At 37.8% G+C, this 21,561-nt stretch overlaps 1 protein-coding gene across 1 annotated transcript; it reads left to right on the forward strand.

Annotated features, from left to right (window-relative positions):
* Positions 1–424: 424 nt before the first annotated feature.
* On the forward strand, positions 425–3,818 carry LOC308704002 (uncharacterized protein; the record flags this gene model as incomplete). The annotated part of the gene is made up of 5 exons (XM_081388051.1): positions 425–482; positions 1,206–1,356; positions 1,697–1,810; positions 3,235–3,402; positions 3,520–3,818. 5 exons carry the CDS (start codon positions 425–427, stop codon positions 3,578–3,580), a joined length of 552 nt encoding a protein of 183 aa, XP_081244177.1. The 3' UTR covers positions 3,581–3,818.
* Between the last annotated feature and the right edge of the window lie 17,743 nt (positions 3,819–21,561).

Here is a 21,561-nt window from a genome sequence, read left to right on the forward strand (position 1 = left end):
CCAGAACGTTCCTTCTTTCCATGGGACACTGTCTTTCCCTGCGAAGTGCATGCAACAGAATTCATGCAAAGCAGCAAATCTGCTGATATACTCTGTGACCCCTCTTTTCCTTCACCAAGTCCAATTAGTCATATTAGATCCACTTTGTTTAATTCGAGGCAAGAAAGATGAACTTTTTTTTTACTCTCAATCATTATTGTCTTGGACCTCGGGTCTGTTCATCCCAAACAATCCAGTGATCCCGCCGTCCGAGGAGGCAGCAGAGATTCTTGTGTGTGCAGGGTGCAAAGGGGGTGGTGCATATCATACACTATAAGTACGGGACAGTACAGGACATTTCAACATTAGAGAAGCACCTGCAGCAGAGTGAGATCTATTGGAATTGCTTTGTATTGTATTCCTCGTATTGAAACCTATGTGCACCATGGAATCAAGAATTACTCTGATCTTCATTTTTAGCTTGTGCACAACTCTTCAAGAAGGTAAAACATTTTTGTGTTTGTATTATATATTTTGGGGGATTTATTACATGTGTATATATATATTTATTTAATGAAGTGATAACACAAAAGTAGAGTAGAATAGATATGGCATGTATAAATTAGTGATTTTTTAAATATACATTTAAATAAGTATTTGTTCAATTCTAAATTGATGTACTTGATTATAAACCTGTAGGTTTGAAATTTTAAGTATTTTCTAAGTTGGCTACCTTCATTTTCATTCTAAGAAAAAAATCTTTAGGTTTGTACATTTATTTGTAGACAGTTTGGAATAAACATTTAAACTCTAATTTGTAAACACCTAATAAATGACAGTGATAGTGAATTCAGTTCTGATTTTAAACATCTGTCTAACAATATGCGAACACAGTCAGTTGCTCATATTCATTTTGTACTAATCAGTCATCTCAGCATTGACAATTAAAGCCAAAATTGACAACTCAACACAGATGTGTGTGAATAGCTTTGAACTTTAAAATTGCCCTATACTCATTAAGATCAAATGTCTGAGACCGTGTTCGTTATAAGATAACGGAGACCAGTGCATTGAGGTATAAATCAAAATCATAAAAGTATAATAGTAACATGTGGTTTGGCTCATCATTTCTCTGAGACTCAACCAAATATAGTCTCTGCTGGAGCTTTTTGGCCCAGAATGATTATGGCAAGTTTAATGGACCACATTATATTCCTTTTCTATAGGCTGGGGGTTGCCTCTAGTGCCCCAGACTGACCAGAGCGACCCGTCTGAAACCCACCGGGTCAGGAGCAAACGCTGCTCATGCAACAACCAGCTGGATTCCGAATGCCATTATTTTTGCCATCTGGACATCATCTGGGTGAACACGCCAAGGTGAGTGCTCACCTATGCACGGGTTAACCTACGTAAACCACAAAGGAAGTTCAACCAGTGCAAAGACACTTTAGAGGCTCCGATGTGTGAAAAGAAACATCCTGGACATATGAATACATATCTGTGTATGGCCAGTGCACCTTTGTGACTTGAGAATGCTTTTATATAGTTCAGAAAGATTCACTTTTGAGTTATTGAGCATTTTATTGCTTTTTATCTAGAATACTTTTGACACTGGTTGCAGTTTTCATTCTTAAAACAGTACAAAGTCCCATTGTGGTTTATTCCTTTCTAATGAGTTAATCAATGACTGGATGCTCTCTGGGTGTCTCCTCCACAGTAAGACCACAGTGTATGGAATGGGCAATCCGTTGGCTCGCCGCCGTAGGTCTACAGGCCGCTGCTTCTGCGCCAACCCTGCAGATCGGACATGCAACAGCTTCTGCTACTACAGGTAAACCCCATCTCATGTCCACATAACATGCAGTCAATTAAAGGAACACTCCGACTTTTTGGGACTTTAGCTTATTCACAGTATCCCCCAGAGTTAAATAAGTCCATACATACCTTTTTCATCTCTGTGCGTTCTGTAAGTGTTATTTGATGCACCCACCACTAGCCTAGCTTAGCACAAAGACTGGATGTAAATGGATAAGGTAGCATACTAATCCCAATAAGTGACATAATAATGCAAACATTTTCCTATTTACATGTTGTGATCTGTATAGTCACAGCGTGTACAAATAACAAGGCTATATGAGACAGAGACCATTTTTAATCGTATAAATACTGGGAACTATAGGCTATTTTTACTGTAAGGGTGTGCTCTTATAGGGTGCGGAGTTGTCATTAGGGTGTGAGGTGATACCAGACAAACACAGTTGGAGAATCCAGATGATATGACAAGTGAAGTGTTTTTGAATTGGAGTTACTAAGATAGAGAGTTTCATCTAATGAATCAGAGTTTTAGTAAAGGGTTTCAGGCTATGACCGCTATTTGAACTCGCAAAAAAAAAGTTTGTCATCGTGATAGGCTGCATAGTCAATAAAGCAGTCTCATGCATTATCAGCTTTTAACCACTGTCATGTATTCATAAACTATGCAGTTGTTTTGTTGTAATCTGTTGATATGACAACCAGATAGAAGATAGATTGATCTTGCCACAAAAAACCTACTGTAAGAATAACCAACCAGCGTAGGACAGTGTTGGGAAATAATTCTCATAGAATTAGAATGACCATTAAAACTTTATTGTTATAGTTCTTGTTACAGTTTTCTTATTCGGTGTGAACTGGTCTACTAAAAATAGGAATGCTGTTAGATTTTCAATAGCAATTTCAGCGGTTTTCAAAATAGCATTTTTTTGTACATAAAAAAATGGAGTGAGACAAAATTTTACACCATGTGCTGTTATTGTCATATTGTATTGCACACATAACTTTGTTGCCGAGCGAACTGAGGAAATGTTGTAAATGTTCATATGTAGCATTGGAAAGTCCTGGTTATATGAATTTACCTCTTAAAAGGTTAGTTCAACCAAAAATACAAATTCTGTCATTAGTTACTCACCCTCATGACGTTCCAAACCCGTAAGACTTTTGTTAATCTTTGGAACACAAATGAACTTTTATGAAATCTGAGAGCTTTCTGTCCCTCCATTGACAGCCTACACAATTACCACTTTCAAGGCCCAGAAAGATAGTAAAGAGCTTGTAAATTGTGATTAGCTTGTAGCTACGGTTTGAAGTAGCTTCCTCAACACTTTTTAAATGGATTTATTAGCCATTATAGCAGTCATCTAAAACAATCCAGTATTTATTTTGAAGCCTTTATAGCAAAGAATGTATTTTGACAAATTTTGTGTACATTTCTCTAAGCTCTGAAAACCCTGCCATCATGCTGGTGCACCCATCTGAACCTGTGCATGAAAAACAGGAAACACCCAAATCAGAACACCTGACCGGCCCAAATGCTAGTCCAGGAGTTCTGGTTTTAGGGAAGTCTTCCTCCCTTGGGGCTCGGTCAGACGTCATAACCTTCCTTAGGTAAGGCCACAGTGCACAAATCATGTAATTCATGTTTACACACCTTACTCTTTGAAAGAGCTGTGATTGTGTCGTCATTAGCACCATTACTTACAGCAAATTCATCTGATTTTTCAGGAACCTGGTTAGGGCTAGAGCGAGGGCCTTGGAAAAGACATCCAAACCTGGCTACAGATGAGGTCCTTTCCTGGAGGAGAGATAGGAGTGCGAGCACATGAACAAAAGATGACCCTTGTGCAACCTGGGGCAGCAGAACATATATACGCTGCGATCTGGAAGCGCTGTTCCTCATGGACAGTACTGTGGAAACAGAGCCTTTGAAGCATGTTTAAGACAGAATAGGAGAGATGAAGGCTTGTGAGATGTGAAGGAGATCTTTGTGAGTTGAGGGCAAGTCAGACCTGAACACTGGGACTGCACAAAAGAGGGTTAGGTGTTATTGGAAGTCCTGTAATGCAAACAGGACGTTAGCTAAGTGGCTATGCTAAAGCTATCTGACAGGATCATTGCTAGTCCAAAACACCAAGTTTGAACAGTCAGAGATAAAAGAGACAGGCGAAGTGCTAATTCAAATTTTGTTGGAAGGGCACAGAATGTGAGAAACTGCAGTACTTCTACTATTTATCTGTACCATTGGAGCTAACTATATATATAAATATATATAATATATTAAATATATATAATATTTTAGGATAGACAAAAGATGACCTATCTATGGGTTAATTACATATTTACCTGAGACAACCAATAGATATAAATTAAGTGTCATGCCATAATGGGTGGAATCTTGGGATACAGCAAATGCGTTTTAAAGGGATACTCCACCGTTTTTTTTTCATATTAAACTATGTTATTCCCTTAACTAAGACGAGTTGATACATACCTCTCTCATCTCAGTGTGTGCACTTAATCGCTCTGGCGCGCGGTGACACTCTGATAGGACTTAGCTTAGCTTCCCCACTAGAGGAAGAGGATCAGGCGTGTCTTTTTACTGCGCCGAGTCGAAGTACTCCCAAAAATGCTATTCCGCCATACATTATAGTTATCCTTTTTAACCCGCTTAGAAAAGTGCCACGTTTTATTTTGTGTCACCATACTTGGTCGTATAACTACTCGTGTAACTGTTTTTAAATAGGGAAAATGTGGAGGTGTTTGGTCATTTCTAAATTCATTGCTGTTAGATACCATTGAATATACTGGGCCAAGCTAAGTCCTATCAGAGTGTCACCGCGCGCCTGAGCGATTAAGTGCACGCACTGAGATGAGAGAGGTATGTATCAACTCATCTTAGTTAAGGGAATAACATAGTTTAATATGAAAAAACGGTGGAGTATCCCTTTAAACACCAAACCCATTCAGGAGCATTTAAGTTGGAATGTTATCAACGAAAATATATGAGGGTGTGATAAGTAATTTTCCTTTTTCTTGGCCAGGTTGGATAATGCTTGTTGTTAATGCTGGTTGCACAACCATGCAAATCTTAGCTGGTGAAGATGGTTGACCAGCATAGTCTTTTTGTTTAAGCTGATTGCTCACAGAAGTCTTGGTAAAAAAACAAAAAAAAAGGAAGAGCATTTTAAAAAGAGCAAGCTGACATTCCATGCTAGGAACCAACATGCAAATTACAACATATACTGGTCAACAGTAATACTTGTGTTTCCTGCATGGAGCTTTTTTAAAGTCGACATAATAATGAGATTTTTCTGGGAATACCGCATATAAAGGTTGACCACTTTGTATGGACTGTGCACTTGTTTACACACCTTTAACAGTCATGTTGTTCAAGTAATGTTGTTCAATCTGTTGTTATGAACACAAGATAGACAATAGATTTAAACTTGCCAAAAAAAAAAAAAAAAAAAAACCTTTCCTGGAGTACTTTCCTGGAGTACTTTCCTATTTAATGAATAGCATTAGCACATTTAACAATGTACACAAGATGTATGAACTTTACGATTAATTCTGTGCTATTAATTTAATCATTTCTATAATTTATCATTATAAGTTACTCAATTTGCTAAGAATAGAGATATATTCCTCTATGTATATCAGCAATATGGTTTTGTTATAATGTTTTATATTATGATGAAATTTATATATTCCATAAGTGATGTATTTATTCTATTTCAAATATACTCTGAATTGTTTTCTGACATGACCTATCAGATTTGTTGTTAGCAAAAAATGCTAATTTTAAAATACCTGTTATTATTATATTTTCTTCTGTCCCTAATTATGTGTCCTACTGAACTCTGTAACCCTGCAGTCTTGTTTCATTTGCAGGAGTTGGACATTATAAGATAATTTGTGAAAATAAAGAAATAGCCCACAATTACACTTCATGTTAAAACATCCTTGGCTTTATCTCTTGCATACGTAGGTTCCTATAATTGCCCTGGATCACTGCCTATTCCTTGGTTTACAAAAGATCTTGGCATGAAAACTCAAAGGGTGTGTACATGGTTGAAAATTAATTAGTTTGAACACATTGACATGTTGTTGTGATGTGAAAGATAGACTCTTATGGAACAGGTGAATTAGGCAGGAAGCCTACAGGCGCATGGGAAAGAAACAGTGTAGACAATAGCAATGCGAGAACAGTCCTGGTTTCCATCTTCCTGTCATGATAGATTATATAGGCCAACAGTGCACATAAGGCTAGTTTCCAAAAATCTAAGACCTTATCCTTATCCTGAGTATTTATTCTCAAATGGTATTCTTATTTTTAGTCTAAGACTATGGTTCATTTAAGTTGAAAAATAAAAAATAAATACATTTGCACACTTCATTGTTATGTCTGCAGGTCTGCTGTAGGCATTTCATACCAATCCAGACATTTAAATGTACAACATTTATTGCCTCAAGGTCTCTCGCCATGTCTGCTCATTTAAATGCGTTTAGTATGTGTGAGAAATGCAGCCACATAAATGGGCCGCAATGACTGATGGTGAGATAACCTGCATTTTAACTGAGCACAATACCAAGAAAAACGTATATTTCAACATTACATCATTGTGCTGGTATGAGAAGCCTTATAAAACTGCTTTTAATCGTCAAATATTAGCAACACAAGTAAAAGAACCTGATATGTTTTAAGAGCAAAGCTGCCTTAGAGGAACATTTCACCCAAAAATAAAAAAGCTGATGTCATTATTTACTCACCCTCATGTTTTTTTTTTTTTCCTACTGGACACTTGTTTAAATATAAGTAATTTTTTATACAAGTATAATAATAATAGTAGGGCTGTCAAAAGATCGCATCCAAAATAAAAGTTTGTGTTTACATAATATATGTGTGTGTACTGTGTATAATTATTTTGTATATATAAATACACACACATGCATGTATATATTTAAGAAATATTTGCATACATACTGTATATATTTATATATAATTTATATTATATATAAATATAATTTTTTATATATAAATTGCACATTTTTCTTAAATATATAAAAGCATGTGTGTGTATTTATATATACAAATTTAATTATACACAGTACACACACATATATTATGTAAACACAAACTTTTATTTTGGATGCGATTAATCGCGATTAATCTTTTGACAGCCCTAAATAATAGTTCTTATGAGTCATACACTATACTCCGAGTTTTCTGAAGTCACATGATAGATTTATGTGACAAACAAAGGTTTTTGAAAGTTATTCACTGTAAATCTTGACTTGGCTTCTACCCATCTCTCCTTGGCACGTTCATGAGCCAACAATTCATTTGTGTCAAATCTTTTCAATTAATCAGTTGATTCGTTTCACAAAAGCTGAATGAAAGCTAAAAGTCTGAATGATTCGTTCATGAATCGGACTGATCTAGTTCTTGAGTTACTCATGATATGGTTGCAACAGTAAACCGTGCACTGAATGGAAAAGTTATCACAGAATAAAGGTGCGGCAGCACAAAATATGAACCACTATTATGATACTTTTGTGATGCTTAATATGCAGCTATGAGTAAATTATTACAAAATTGTCTATTTCATTTTATTTTGACCGAGATGCCATTTCTTTTGAACACACAAATAATAAATTACAAGTTCACAAGGTTTATGCCTCCAACAATAGTGACATGTGAAACAATGGCAGCCGCTGTAGCGTCCATCTCTCCCTTGAGCTCAGCTTCAATGTCTTTCCCACTCGAAAAACAGGATGCCTTTACACATTCCATCCCAATTGCCACTGCATTAAGAGTGAGGAGAATGTCAGGAAAGGCACCTCAGAGGTAAATAAGAGGAAGCAAAATGAAGTAGACGGCGGTTGATCATGGAAAGCATAAAAACTGGCACGTTTTCTCTCACAGCTGCAGGCACGAACAATAGGAAGAAAATGTAAATGTTGTGTTCTTAATTGGCTGTTTTAATTCCCTGCATCTCATAGAAGCTTTCTGACCTGGTTAATTTGGGGTTCAATTTTCTGTATCCAAAAACTCTGATTAAAAGACTGTATTGAGATAACCAGATAATCAGGTGATGTGTTTACGTAGTAACGTGATATCAGTAATTGCTTATAGGCTATAGCTCTATGTGATTTTTATCTAATGGCTGTTACTGGGATCAATGCCCAGTTACATACCCATAATGACGATCTTGTGCCAGATTGTTCAATATGCAGCAGCTAAATGAACCAGTTTGATTCATGGGAAATGTATGATGATGTAGATGTTCCTGAAGTTAGAGAAGAAATTAACAAATAATGACCACAAGTCAAAATTGTCACTTTAATTGAATTTCGTCCCATCTTTTTACTCAGTGTTATTGAAAAGTTTATGCATACTGACTTGGTATTGTAATCAATTTGTCCCTCATTTCCTTTATATTCTTTTGTTTTAAGTACATTTGTTTATGGTGTTGTTTGTCCCTGTTTCAGTTATCCAGTTATTTCCTGGTATGTCTGTAGCATCCTTGGGTTTGTGAAAGGAAGGTACTTTAGAAATAAAACATTTTATCAAATATTCCAACTTCCTTGAGGCACACCACATTGCGACTCTTTCACATCTGAATAACTTCCATTATACAGTAAAATACACATTGTCCCATTAGACAGTTAACTTTTAAATCAATGTAGAGTATGAGAAGTAAATTTGTAACATTTCAGTTAATCCAGCAATAATTTATGATCCAGTACATCAAAAGCTGAGCTAAAATCTAACAATACTGCTACTAAGTTATTGTCATCAATCTGTGCTCTCTCAATATAAATGCTGAAAATTAGAGAGCAAATTAAGAGTGTGATGTTTTAACGAGTAATGAATGTTGAACATCAATAATCTGGGGCCGTCTGTGATCTTTGATGATTCACATTCACATTCACATAATGTTTTTATACATTTAATAAATATATTCTTAATATTTGTTGTTTTTGTTTTTATGTTTGAGCTTATATATCTCAATATTAATAACAGTCTGATTCATTTTGAGTCTTGAACTGTAAACTCTCAAGGGTTGGCTTTCTAAATATATGTTGGTTATGTGTCTATTCAGAATGACTTATGAGCAGCAACCTTTTTATTTTGGGTATGTCATGTATGCCACTTGCCAAAATTGGGGCTGACTGGTAAGGGGTTAAGACCAATGATCTTCCTCTTGTTTTAAAGTGTGCAAGTGTGCAGTTGTATGTATGTATGTAAAAACCAAAAGCATTGTGTTTGCATCAAAAGTTGATTGCATCAATCAAGAGTTAAATATGTCTGTAAAGAGTGTGCCTATTGAACAGGTAAAGGAAATAAAACTTTTTGGAGTTATATTAGACAGTGGGCTGAAGTGGTCAAAACAGATAGAAAATATGGTAACAGGTACGGGAAGAGGTTTGTCAGATATTAACAACTTACCAGTCAGCCCCAATTTTGGCAAGTGATGCATACATGACATACCCAAAATCAAAAGGTTGCTGCTCAAAAGTCATTCTGAATAGACTTTTACCACAAAAATAATAAAAATAAACTTTTTACCACAACACTGTATTTCTAAAATCGTGCAAACAATGGTTCTTGCTTAGATTATTGCCCAGTGGTGTGGTCGAGTGCATCAAGTAGTCTAAAGACAAAAAAAATAACTAATTGAAAAATTACAATTATAGTCCAGAACAGAGCGACACGACTCACTTTAAACTGTAATAGAAGGGCTAATATAATAAGAATGCACTGGTGAAGGATTGTCTCTCTGCTTTATTTCTGTGTCTAGAGTTCCTAATGTCCTGTACTCTCAACTTTTGTATAGTAGTACTAGTCCTAATTTTAACACCAGGCATGCATAAAAGGGATGTTTTTTATTTCCTGTTTCGAAAACCACTGCAAAACAACGGATTGTAATGTATAGAGGAATGAAAATATGGAATGATTTACCATTGATATTACAAATTTTTTAACAAGAAAAATGAGTTTAAAAAAAATATATTTAAAGGAACATTTAATGGCACAATATATAGTCAATTATTGATTTTGATATTTGGAATGAATGTTGGGTTAGTATGTTTCATTGACTTGACTTTTTATTGTTGTTGATTAAATGTAGTTTTGTATTTTTTACTTGTTGGGACCCCAGGAAGAGTAGCCACTGCCTAGGTAGTGCCTAATGGGGATCCAAATAAACAAATACACTTAGATCATAGATGGAAAAGACCATTTACACAAATTTTACAGCCAATGCAGGCAATTTTAATAAGGAAAAATACATTTTTTGACAGTTATAGCACCATGTCTCCACCACTTTTATTAGGTGTCCTCAAAGTGTGCCCATACATATGTGTCAAATTTGTTGTAAATATCTTGTTTCGTTTTGAAGTTTAGATACTTTCATATTTATGAGAGCATAAAAATGATCCATGGGCGACATAGATTTTTTTGTCAGTTCCTATCATAATTTTGACATTTGGCCATTATTGTTTAGCTATTGACCTATGTTTTCAAATTTCCTGTGGTGGTTTTGTCTCAATCGGACAAACGGTTTTGAAGATAATCGCAAGTTTTTTAAGCGCTAAATGACACCGTTACACAAACCATAAGGCGAAACCTGGCATGTTCGGTATCATTGGACTCGGCAAGGATTCAGGAGTCTAATGAAGCCACTTCCGTGAAAAACGCTGGCTTGAAACTTCTCAGGCTCCTTCAGGGCATTGTGCCGATGGCACAAAATGCGTTTTTTGAGATACACCAATGTTCTCATAGACTATCATGGCACTCTAGACAAAGACACTGCATGCCAATTTTCATCGGACTAACGGTTGGGTGCGGTTATAGCCATTTTCATGATTTTTTTCCCTCTTATAGCGCCACCCATTGGCCAATCAATCGTTCACAAGTTATAGCCGTTTTAGTAAAAGTGGGGCCCCGGTCAAATCGAATATTTTGGTTCCCCTTAGCAACCGTGAATTGAAATTTAGATTTTTTTTTTTTTTTGGTGATTATTGATAGTCACTCTCCAGAGAATATTTCTGCAGTGGTTTGGTTCCAATCAAGCCAAAAACCTAGGAGTAGTTCATAAAAGTAGTTTTTAAAAACAAAAAAACTCAAGTTACTCAAAAATGGAGCCTGAAGGGCGAGCAAATCCAAGGCAGTTTGTCCGCCTTGAGCTAAGGATCCCAATGATATAAGACACTTGAGCCTACGCGTAACGGTTTAGGAGTTATGAGCCATTTCGTTCTTTTGGCCGGTGTAGCTCCCCGTCAGGCCATTGGCGACGTTGTAGGCTGTGTGATTTAATCACAAATAAAGTAAAACAAATTGTGAAATATTATTCTTATTTTTTTCAATGTAGTAAACAATTGTGCCGAATTAATATTTGTGGAAACTGTGAATAGCCTCTCATATATTTCTAACCAAAAATACTCTACATCTTTTCATCATTGTTGAAGACCTTTCAAAATACTGAAATAAAAAGCATAGATTGCCATAAAGTAAACTGTCACAAGCATTCAGATAATAGAAGAACTGAAATGACCATTCAGTCACTCATTTCAGTCACAAAGAACTGTTCAGGGGAAACTTTACTGTCAGAGGTTTAGCTATTTTTTTATTTTATTTTTCTATTTTTTTTACAGCCATACTGAACTCATATATTAAAGTGATGCAACATTTTCATGGCAGTAAGTTTTCTCATTTTGCCAGTAATTTTAGCAGATGAGGAAAAATTTTAGACTCTGCTTACACCCGTCGCTTGTCCCTATGGTACAGTTTTGCCTAAGATATATCATTAGTCAGATCCCCGTTTGACAGTCCCTCTTGGGAAGCAGGAGCCAAGTTATCATTCCAAAGCATTTGGGACATTTGTCAAAGCCAGTGTTTATACTGTATACTGTGGCACTGGCCTCAATCACCCTCTTTCACTTTTCTCGCTCATGTGTGAGTCTCCACAACAGGAAGTTGCTATTTCCTTAATAACCCAAACAAACAGTTATTCCTAATTACAGAGTTCTCTTTCAGGTAAGTACCTTTCCATCAATTTGTACTGTCTGGTGTCTGATGAAATATCTCTCTTTTTTATTAGCCCTGCAATGCTTGAGGGTTTGAAGTAAATGAAATGAACCGACTATCAATAAATCACTACTGCACCTCTATGCAAACATACCAGCAGGCTAATTTATCGGTAGCTATCAAAAAGGAATACAATTACGATTCTGTCATCCTTTACTCACCCTTTTGTTGTTTTGAACCCGTATGATTTTCTTTCTTCTGTTGAACACAAAAAGAGAAATGTTATGCTCCCTACCACACAATTGAAGCATTTAGTGACCAGGGGCTGTCCAGCTCACTGTATGCTTTCATTCATGCTTTTTACTTCATGGTTTAATATTTGTGTTATGTTTTCCCTAAAGGTGCTCTAAGTCATGTCACGCGTTTTTTAGGCCAAAACATTTTTTGTCACATAGAGCAAACATCTCCTCATTATCCGCTAGCTGCCTGTCCCCTTAACACACTGTAAAAAAACAGGGTCTCTCTTGACACCATAGGCTCCACAAACGGAAACAAAAACAAACTGGGCTCACCCGCACCACGAAACATAACAAACAGTGCTCCAGCCAATCACTGGCAAGAAGTATTTGAGGGTGGGGTCTGGGGGTTGTGCGCGTACACATGAAGGGGTGTGGAGGAGAGAGAAGCATGAAGAGGGAAGTTTGGCCGACACACGACCAAAGAGACGACGTTCCGATGAACAGAACAACTTGCAAGAGGGACAAGGATAAGGAACGCGCGAAGTCCCGAATTTACATCGGAAAAACCTTTGAAAGGTGGCGAGAACTCCGCCGGCAGAAGGGATTAGCTACTATCCGACATTGAGTTGCTCTGTTTTTGCAGAACAGGTAAATCCACTTTTCTTTCTAAATTGACGTTCATGTTCGCAAAACCAACACAAGGATGTAATTAGCTAGATTTAGGCAGTCAGCGTTAACTTTGGTGAATACAACATGTATGTTTCTAACAGCGATCAATCTCTATTGTAAATGATCAAGCAAATTCACAATAGGGCAACAATTTGTGTAAGTTAACGGTTGTTTTCACCCACAGTTTGTTATGAATTTGAATGTTCATATATAGGCTATTGACAACTTTGACTAAATTTGTTTACGACGCCGCCGTTGTTTATGCTCACTGGGAAACGCGAAGCTAACGTTATCTTGCTATCATTGCGTCCTTGTAGGCCTATGGGAGCTAACATATAGTTATAACCTCAGGTGGCAAAACGATTTTAAGATAATGTTTCTCTTTTTCTGTATTCTGTTCTGCAATATATAAAAGCATTTATCTAACTTGGCGACATTACACATTGAATGAAGTATCAGGAATCAGTAAAACTTAAAGGGATACTTCACCTCTGGGAAGATGAATGTGTATTTAAAATAGGTTATTTAAGTAGAAGAAATGTGAAGAGATTTTTGAATTTGGAGCTTTCTAGACTGAGAAAAGCCAGAAAATGTATTTTTGGCTTATGTGGATGAAAGACAACAACTCCCAGAATGCACTTGCTTAGCTACCTTAGGAGGCCACGCCTACCGGTAAGGGAGCGCAGTTGAAAACAACAAGGCTAACTTAGCCTACGTTATGAGTTTGCCAGGGATTTGCCAGGGATCTCTAGAGATCGCCCAAAATGTCCGGGATTCGGCTTTTATGTTCTACAGTCGCCATTCATCATGTTTACTGTGGCGAGCAGGACGAGGCTGACGGCCGCGGGAGAACGGCGCGAGGCCGGTGGCGTCATTACTGAGACGCGCCGGGTCTCCCATCTCTCACGGAGGAGCGGGAATTTTCTTAGCAAGGGTAAAACGCACATCAACCGATCACTTGTTTAGCGTTCATGTAAACACTACATTCAGATTCACCAATCGGAATGAATTCAGTTAGATTTAAACAAAAGGTGTGCATGTAAACAATGAATGGCGACCGCAGAAAGCAAAAGCTGCTCCGATCTTTACGAGTTGGGGGCGTGTCAGTGATTAACATGGCGGAATACACAATACGTATTATAGTATTTAGCTGTGATATTGTCAGGCTTTTCTATTTACAGTGCAGTTAGCTAATTGCCAACACAGAATATGATAGTATTATAATATAACAATGCAACATGTAACGATGAGTTGGCAGTGGCTTCATAAATTAATTAAAAACATAAAAATACAAAGTACACCTGATGCACATTTCTTTGTTCTTCATTTTCTAGAACAAGAGTTTAAGAACCTTATTGTATTTTTGTGTAATTAATTAAGAGAAAGTACTCCGCCATTTTGCTCCGACGAAAGTGACTTGAACGCACATGTCGTTATAAGCACGACTTCCCACCTCGTACGTACGAACTTCCCAGGAGGACTTGAATGCACCATGAATCCCGGACATTTTGAACGATCTCGACGGGATGAGGAGGAGGAGGGAGGGTCTAGCCAGCCTCCGTTTTGTTTGACAACAATTCGAATGTCAACAAGAAGTAACGTCTCCCGACATCTCTTAGAGAACCTTTAATAAAGACTTTAAGCATACATTTTTTGTACATTTCGTTTTTGTCAGTTTAATAAAAACAGTTTTTCTAGATTTATTTTAAATAGATTGTACTTCAGTTAAGAAGTTATTTAACTACTATTATTTAACTAGGGCTCGTGTCCCAGTAAAAAGAGTCTAGTGATGCCCTTGTGCTAAACAGTTTTGAGTATATGTGCCTTTTAAAGATGCATGAAATAGCAAAAAATGAATAAAATTGCAACCAATGTGAATTTGCTTTTAATGTTCCACCTCTCTGAAATTAGTAAAGTAATTTTTAAACCAACTATAAGCAATCATTTGAATTATTGTACCGGTGCTAATGTTAATATATTTGATCACTTAAGACACAAGGATTCTGCTCCAAGAGAAATTGTTGAAAACTGAAACTGAAACATGGTTTGGATGTCTCATGATATATGAGGCAGTTAAGATTGGTAATGTCTTCAATAAATTACTCACATTATAAACCAGCGCTCCCTAGTGTATAATAATAGGTCATCAATAATTTGACTGTATTTAGATCGGGTGTAAGACACATTGTTTATGTTTTGTAACTCTGTTCATACTAGCTAATTTTCTCTTAACAGCACAAACAATATAACTTCACCTCCTTCAGTCATTCGTTGTAGTGAGGGATGCATAAGAAACAGAGTATATGGTAGCACTCTAAATACAAACTGTGAGAACACAAAGAATCCCCCTTTTTTTGTTTTGTCGTTTTAGGAGCATGAACCCTGGGGTATTGAGTACGAGGAGCAGCAGGTGCAAGGGGGATACAACATCTGGGATTGATTTGAGGCATTTCATTGTGAGGAATTTTTGGGTCAAATAATGTTTTTAAGCCTAAAACTGACCTAGAGAGCACATTATTCACAGATTTTAGGAATGGACATCTGTGGGAAAAAAAGTATATGCTGTGTGGTAGAATTTGTCCACTAAACACAGACATTCCAGCACATTATGCTTGCTACACTGTCACTGCATTATTACTGAGCTATTAATAGAACAGAATGGAGGAGGCTCTTCAGCAAGTATCCACATGCAGTCCATGACACTGTTCACATCAGCAATCTGATACACTACAGGGCGGTTTCCTTGACAGTGTTTAAATTAAACCAGGAGTAGGCCTTAATCTACAATAATTAATTGTATCTTAAAAAATAGCTTTCTGAAACACAGATTAATTACAGATTACTAACACCTGGACTATGGAGTCCTGCACTAAAATAAACAGGATTAATTTTAAACCAACTGTGCTAATCTGTATTAGCATGACCAAGGTTGCCTATAAAACATGGAATAAACCAAGAAAAGCATAAAATTGTGTGGAACTAAGAAGCAAATCCAAGGAAAACAATGACAGCAGGAAAAAGACTGCAATCAAAAACACTTTACTGAACAAGAGAAAAATCATTTAGAGGAAATAAAATAAAAAAAAACTGCACACATCAGCTGTGGAACCTACGAAGCACCTAAAGGGATATGGTGAAGAAAAGTAATATGATATAGGGGGGAAAAAATGCTTTTGTGTTCTCTCGCAAATGGTTTTGTTCCCCCAATAAACTTTGCATTCACTCGCAAAGAACACAAAAATTTTGCGAGCGAATGCAAAAGGTCCTACTCAACCAACTCTGGAATGTTTTCCACTTGTGAATAATTCAAGTTGTTTGGAAATGACCGTATAACCCTACTAAGATTGATAGCAGCAACAGTTCCTTCTCTATGATCATTGGCATTTTGTTAACACACCTGAATGCTCCAGACAAGCAAACTGCCAGAACTTCTGCTTTTTTGAATTGGTCACGCTTGCTGATGAGTGCACGCAGTGCCTACTGCTACTTACCCTCTTAATTCCTATGGAAGCTTTTTTGGTTTTATGGCTTTTCCATTTTGGCCTAGTTTTTGTTAAATAAATAATGACACGGTGTAATATGTCATGTGTTGTTATTCATCTGAGGTTGTATTTACCTCATTTTAAGACCTGCCAAGGACCAGATGATTTCAACGAAGTCATCACTTAAAGGTGCTGTATGTAACTTTTTTTATAAAATGAATCCTTTTTTTATTGGCCGTCTGTGAAGGGGTTGTAATCACACATTACATTGATCCACTTTTCGTGTTTTGCTATTACCTCTGAAGGCCAGTAATCCTATTTTTATGTGAAGTCTCCGGGTCGGATTTTCTGCGAAATCCACCGGATGTGACGTGCATGCGCGCTCCCGAGCCTACAGTCTATTGCAACTGCACTGCAGCTAACGACATGGAGTCTGATAACACCAAAAAACGACCTGCCTCCAGCACAACACAGACTCCAACACAAACTCCAAATATATATATAAAAATATATCTGCTGAAGCTCGTCAGGCCAAACGTCAATCGGATCGACGAAAACACGGATCAACATAGGCAGAGCGTTTGAATTATGGAGAGACCTCCGTTTTGAAATAGCAAGGTAAAATATAACATACATAAGACATGAAATGAATACAAAAGACTGTTCCATGATAACAAAAAGCAGGTGCTTTAGGATGTAACTTTTATTTTATGTACTAGATCTACTGTCTAACGTCACTCATCCCACTACTATCATATTGTTTATAATACACATTTCCAGACATGTACAGTACAGTAATATTACTTCCTACTGTCTTATTGTTACACTGAAATTGTCCAGTCTAGTTGACTAACCGTTTTCGTTTTCATTCATTGACCTATGTTGACATTGCTGATTGTGAAAGATACACGAATAGTTAGTGAAATAATGCTAGATAACACCACATGTCGGCAAAATACAGTCAATGTAACGTTATCATGGTACGAGCATGGAGCATTAGTTCTACGTCAAGCTGATAAAAGTAGCCTATTATGGTAATGTTGCAGTGGGAGTTTACAAGAGTTTCCAGCATGTTGTGTGATGCTTTCTCCGTTGTGTTGAAAGTCTCAGTGTGGCCGCCGGTAGTGAGTTCGCGCTCTTGAGTTTGAGCACGCGCACGAGCGCTGTTGTTGCAATCTGAAACATCACCGCTAGAGGCCGCTGGATCCTACATACAGCACCTTTAATTGATTAATCATTGTGGAATACATCTGCAAAAGCAGATGTTGGGTGCTTTCCTCGGTTACCCCTTTAGGTAACCGTAGCTTTCAGCCAGAAGCAGATGTTTTCGTTAAGGGGGATTTTACAGTCTTTGGCTGACCATAGGACAATGTCTGGGCGAAGAGCTGTGTGGACCACTTCCGGGAACTGCAGGCTCCTTCCGACGTCGACTCTCATTTCCCAAGAGCTCGTGGCTTGCAGCAGTTTGGATTTTGCTGATGCCCTGGTTGTGAAGGGCCTGGCTCCCTCCTTGATGGAGGTGATAGTTTTCCTCTCATCTGTGCCACCTAGGGACAGGAACACCTTGTCGTGGCGCTACATATAGTGATCCTGGGTTAAAGATTTTTTGCACCCTGACAATATGTGTCGCCTTTTGACGACAGAGCTTGCAGTACGGGTCACCCCTCAACCGCCATGTGTGCAGATGAGACGGTGAAGGAAGGGTGTCATACATGGAGCTCAGCAGGAAGGAGATGCGGTAGGGCTCCAGTCTCCACAACTCTGCCCATGTGCCCATCTTATGCTTGGGTAGATCCCATATTGTCCATGCTCCTTAGGATGCTTGTTCCACTGCTCTGGACAAACGCCTCTGTTCCTCTTGAGCTCGGATTTCTGACCGGACCATGCCTCGCTTGATTTTTGTTCTTGCATTCCCAAACTGTTGGGATGGGGAGCCTCCCTCCTTGGTGTTCTTGACATTCAATCCTATGTTGGCCAAACAAAATACATGTAGCTTACTGTAAAATGATACAGGAATAGATACCAAAACTGTTGATATATGTTGTTGACGAGGCTGTTGATATGTAGTAAGCTATGGATTTTCTGTTGACAGAAGATAAGTTTCTCAACTGTGCTCTTGATGAAATGTCCTATTGATGCCACCGTGTACCTGCTTAGATTAGGCTGTACTCTCAGTTCAACCTCCCTCAGTGCTAGTCCGTAGTTTATTACATGGACCACAATTGTAGCATGAATTTCGTTACACAGATTTAGTTGTCTTCTTCTTTGTGCATGTCCTACCCCTCCTACACCTCCTCCAGGTCTTCCTCTCCCTCTCCTTCTTTCTCTCCCTCTTCCTCTACCTTGGCCTATTTTCATAGATCTGAGCAAAGTGCGTACTCCTTTATCAGAGCAGAACCAGTAGCCTGGATGACTTTACAATACCCATATAAGCAATTAGCAAACAGCAATGCAGCTTCTAAAGGCTGTGTAGCACGAGAGGCACCAGCTAGTGGAAAACAGCATGTGGTCATTTTCATGGTTGATTATTACTGGTCAAAATAATGTTAACATTATCGCCCATTGTTCTAGTCTGAAATATTAAACAAACAGAGGACCATCATTTCGAAGTTCCATGGAACATGTTTGATGGGTTGAGTTTTTCAACCTCTCGCCAGGAATGGCTGAGGATGTGCACCAAATCCCGGCCCTTCCAGCTTTGGTGGTTCAGTGATGGATGTCGTGCTCACTTCTACAATTTTCTCCTTGGATTTTTGTGTTAAGTTTGTATTCTATGTGTTAGTTGGATGTCTTTGACTTTCTGAAATATCACTTTAGCCTCCACAGGTGGAAAATAGTAAATTTGTCTTAGAATATGTCAAGCTTTTAAAAGAAGCTCTACATTAATGGAGTATCTGTCATAGTTCATATTTCACATTTTTCAATATGCAGAACACCTTGTTTTGCTAATCATTATCGTTTAAAACTATTGTTATTGCCTCAGTCATACAAGGCGTTGTCAGCTGTTAGAAGATGAACTTTGATTTGTTATGTTGGGTAACTGTGAATTACAAAATTATCATGCATGACTTCGCAAAAAAGATTGAATATATAAGTGTCTAGATTACCAAATGAAGTTAAATGCAAAATATGTCAATTTTATGTAACATTTTCCTCACTTCATTACTGATGTGGATCTAGAGAAGCAGTTGATGGCATTTGACAAATTCAAATCTATTCAAATGCTAAAATCATAATGATCTTCCTCAATTAATGTGTCACCTCTGTTCTGGGTTTTAGTTTTGAGTTGTGTCCTTGTTTGATTTGCATTGTTTCCAGTTCAGTTTTCTGACTTAGTATATCTGTTGCCATGGTTTTTGATTTGTCCTCATGTGTTTCACATATGTCTTGTTAATTATCCTGTGTAGCCCCAGTGTTTCCCTGTGTATAATCCAGGTTTTCATTCCGACAGCAGGATTGTTTCCCATTGGGTGTTGGTTAAGCCTGATCGCCTTGTGAGCAGTTCACTGACATCTAGCACTGTTGACGTTTCTAGCACTGTTGGCTCTTGTACTTTTCCTGATCTTATCTTCCATTTAGCTTACTGTCTACATACTGTCCTATGATGAAAGGCAAAAAATAAATCTTGCTGGTTAAGCTCCATCTACACACAGAATGAAATCAGTATATTTTAAGCCACTACATCAACATCTCTCATCATGCGGATGGGGGAAAGGATTCTGACAGCTGGATTATTTGCCGTCAGATTCTGTTCCCCCCATGTTTCTTACTCAATGAGGTTCTAATATTTATCAAACTGATGCTGGTGAAACTTCATCTACACAGGGAATAAATCACCCTATTTTAAGGCACTACATCAACATCTCTCATCATATGGGTGGGGGAACGGATTCCAACAGCTGGATTGTTTGCCGTTGGATTCTGTTCCCCCCATATTTCTAACAAATTGAGGTTATAATATTTACAAAACTGATGCTTGCTAGTTGTTGCTGATAGCCTCATGGGCAGCTCACTGACATCTAACACTTTTGAACTTTGGGTAACCCGAGTTCGAATCTTGGCCTTTTCCTGATCCTGTCTCCCAATTTGTTTACTGTCCTATTATCATAAAAGGCAAAAACACCCAAAAAAGAAATCTTTAAACTGTTGCTGGTTAAGCTCCATCTACACAGAGAATAGAATAGGCTGTGCGTCTGGCGTTGCCGATTGAAGGAGTTACCGTTATTCTTGGTAACAAACTAGCAGGTGATCGGATTTGGTCTGATATCTCATGTCGGTGGCGGTGGAGGACAAAATTTTGTTAGATCAAGAGCTGGATGAAGACAGGCAGGATTTTCCTGAAGTTTTTACGGCATTTGTGTCACGCATAAAAAATGCTTTTGATTAAATTCTTGCATCCCACTTTTTTGTCATAAACTTTGAGCTGGGTTATGACATATGATAGAACCGTATGTAGACAGAAAGAAAAGTAGGATAGTGAGAGAGCTCAGAGTAACTTGAACTCAGGTCATTTTTCATTTTGGTGTAGTTAAATGTGAACCACCATGCTGTGTTAAAGGGGTCATATAATGCCATTTTTGTACAAGCTAATATGATTCTTTAGGGTCTAAATTAAAAGTTTGTAATATACTTTAATTAAAAATTCTCATTAGTATTGTAAGAAAACACTCATTTTACCTGGTCAAAAACAGCTGTTTTCAGCACGCCGTTTAAGTGCATGTGCCTTTAAATGATAATGAGCTTTGCTCACCCCGCCCCTCTGTTCTGTGCGTACACCGTTTGTAACACAATAACCATAACGCGTTGTTCATTATAAACGTGGGATTATGAATTATATTGAGAACGTCGTACATAGAAAACATGCCGTAATGTACCCTGAGTGTAAACCTTAGACGCATTCATCGTGAAGTGTGCTAGTGATTTGCAAAGATTAATATAAATATTAATATAAAGGTTAATAAAATGTTACACTCACTTCAGTTCTTCTGGAGGTGCAGCAGGAACACAAATAGTTGGTACCGATCCTTTTTTCAGGAGCAGCTTCTTAGCAAAACCAGCTTTATACTGACCCTCGTTTATAAAGCAGTCTGGTGAAATGATTCGCGCAAACATGAAAGCATTGACGTTGATCGTGGGGAATATTCCCTTCGAAAGAAAAACTCAGTCACTGCGTCTTCAGCGGTTCAGATTTAGGAACATCAAAATGACTGCTGTGTTCCTTATTACACCCAAGAACAGAACACCACAATCGCTTAGACGCCATTCTGCTCATAGACAGTGCTCCAGCGTATCAACAATGATGCACGGAGTATGATTGACAGCTCGCTCACGAGCGAGGGCGGGT

Source organism: Scardinius erythrophthalmus (genome assembly GCF_964197995.2).
Source record: "Scardinius erythrophthalmus genome assembly, chromosome: 16".
Taxonomy (NCBI): domain Eukaryota; kingdom Metazoa; phylum Chordata; class Actinopteri; order Cypriniformes; family Leuciscidae; genus Scardinius; species Scardinius erythrophthalmus.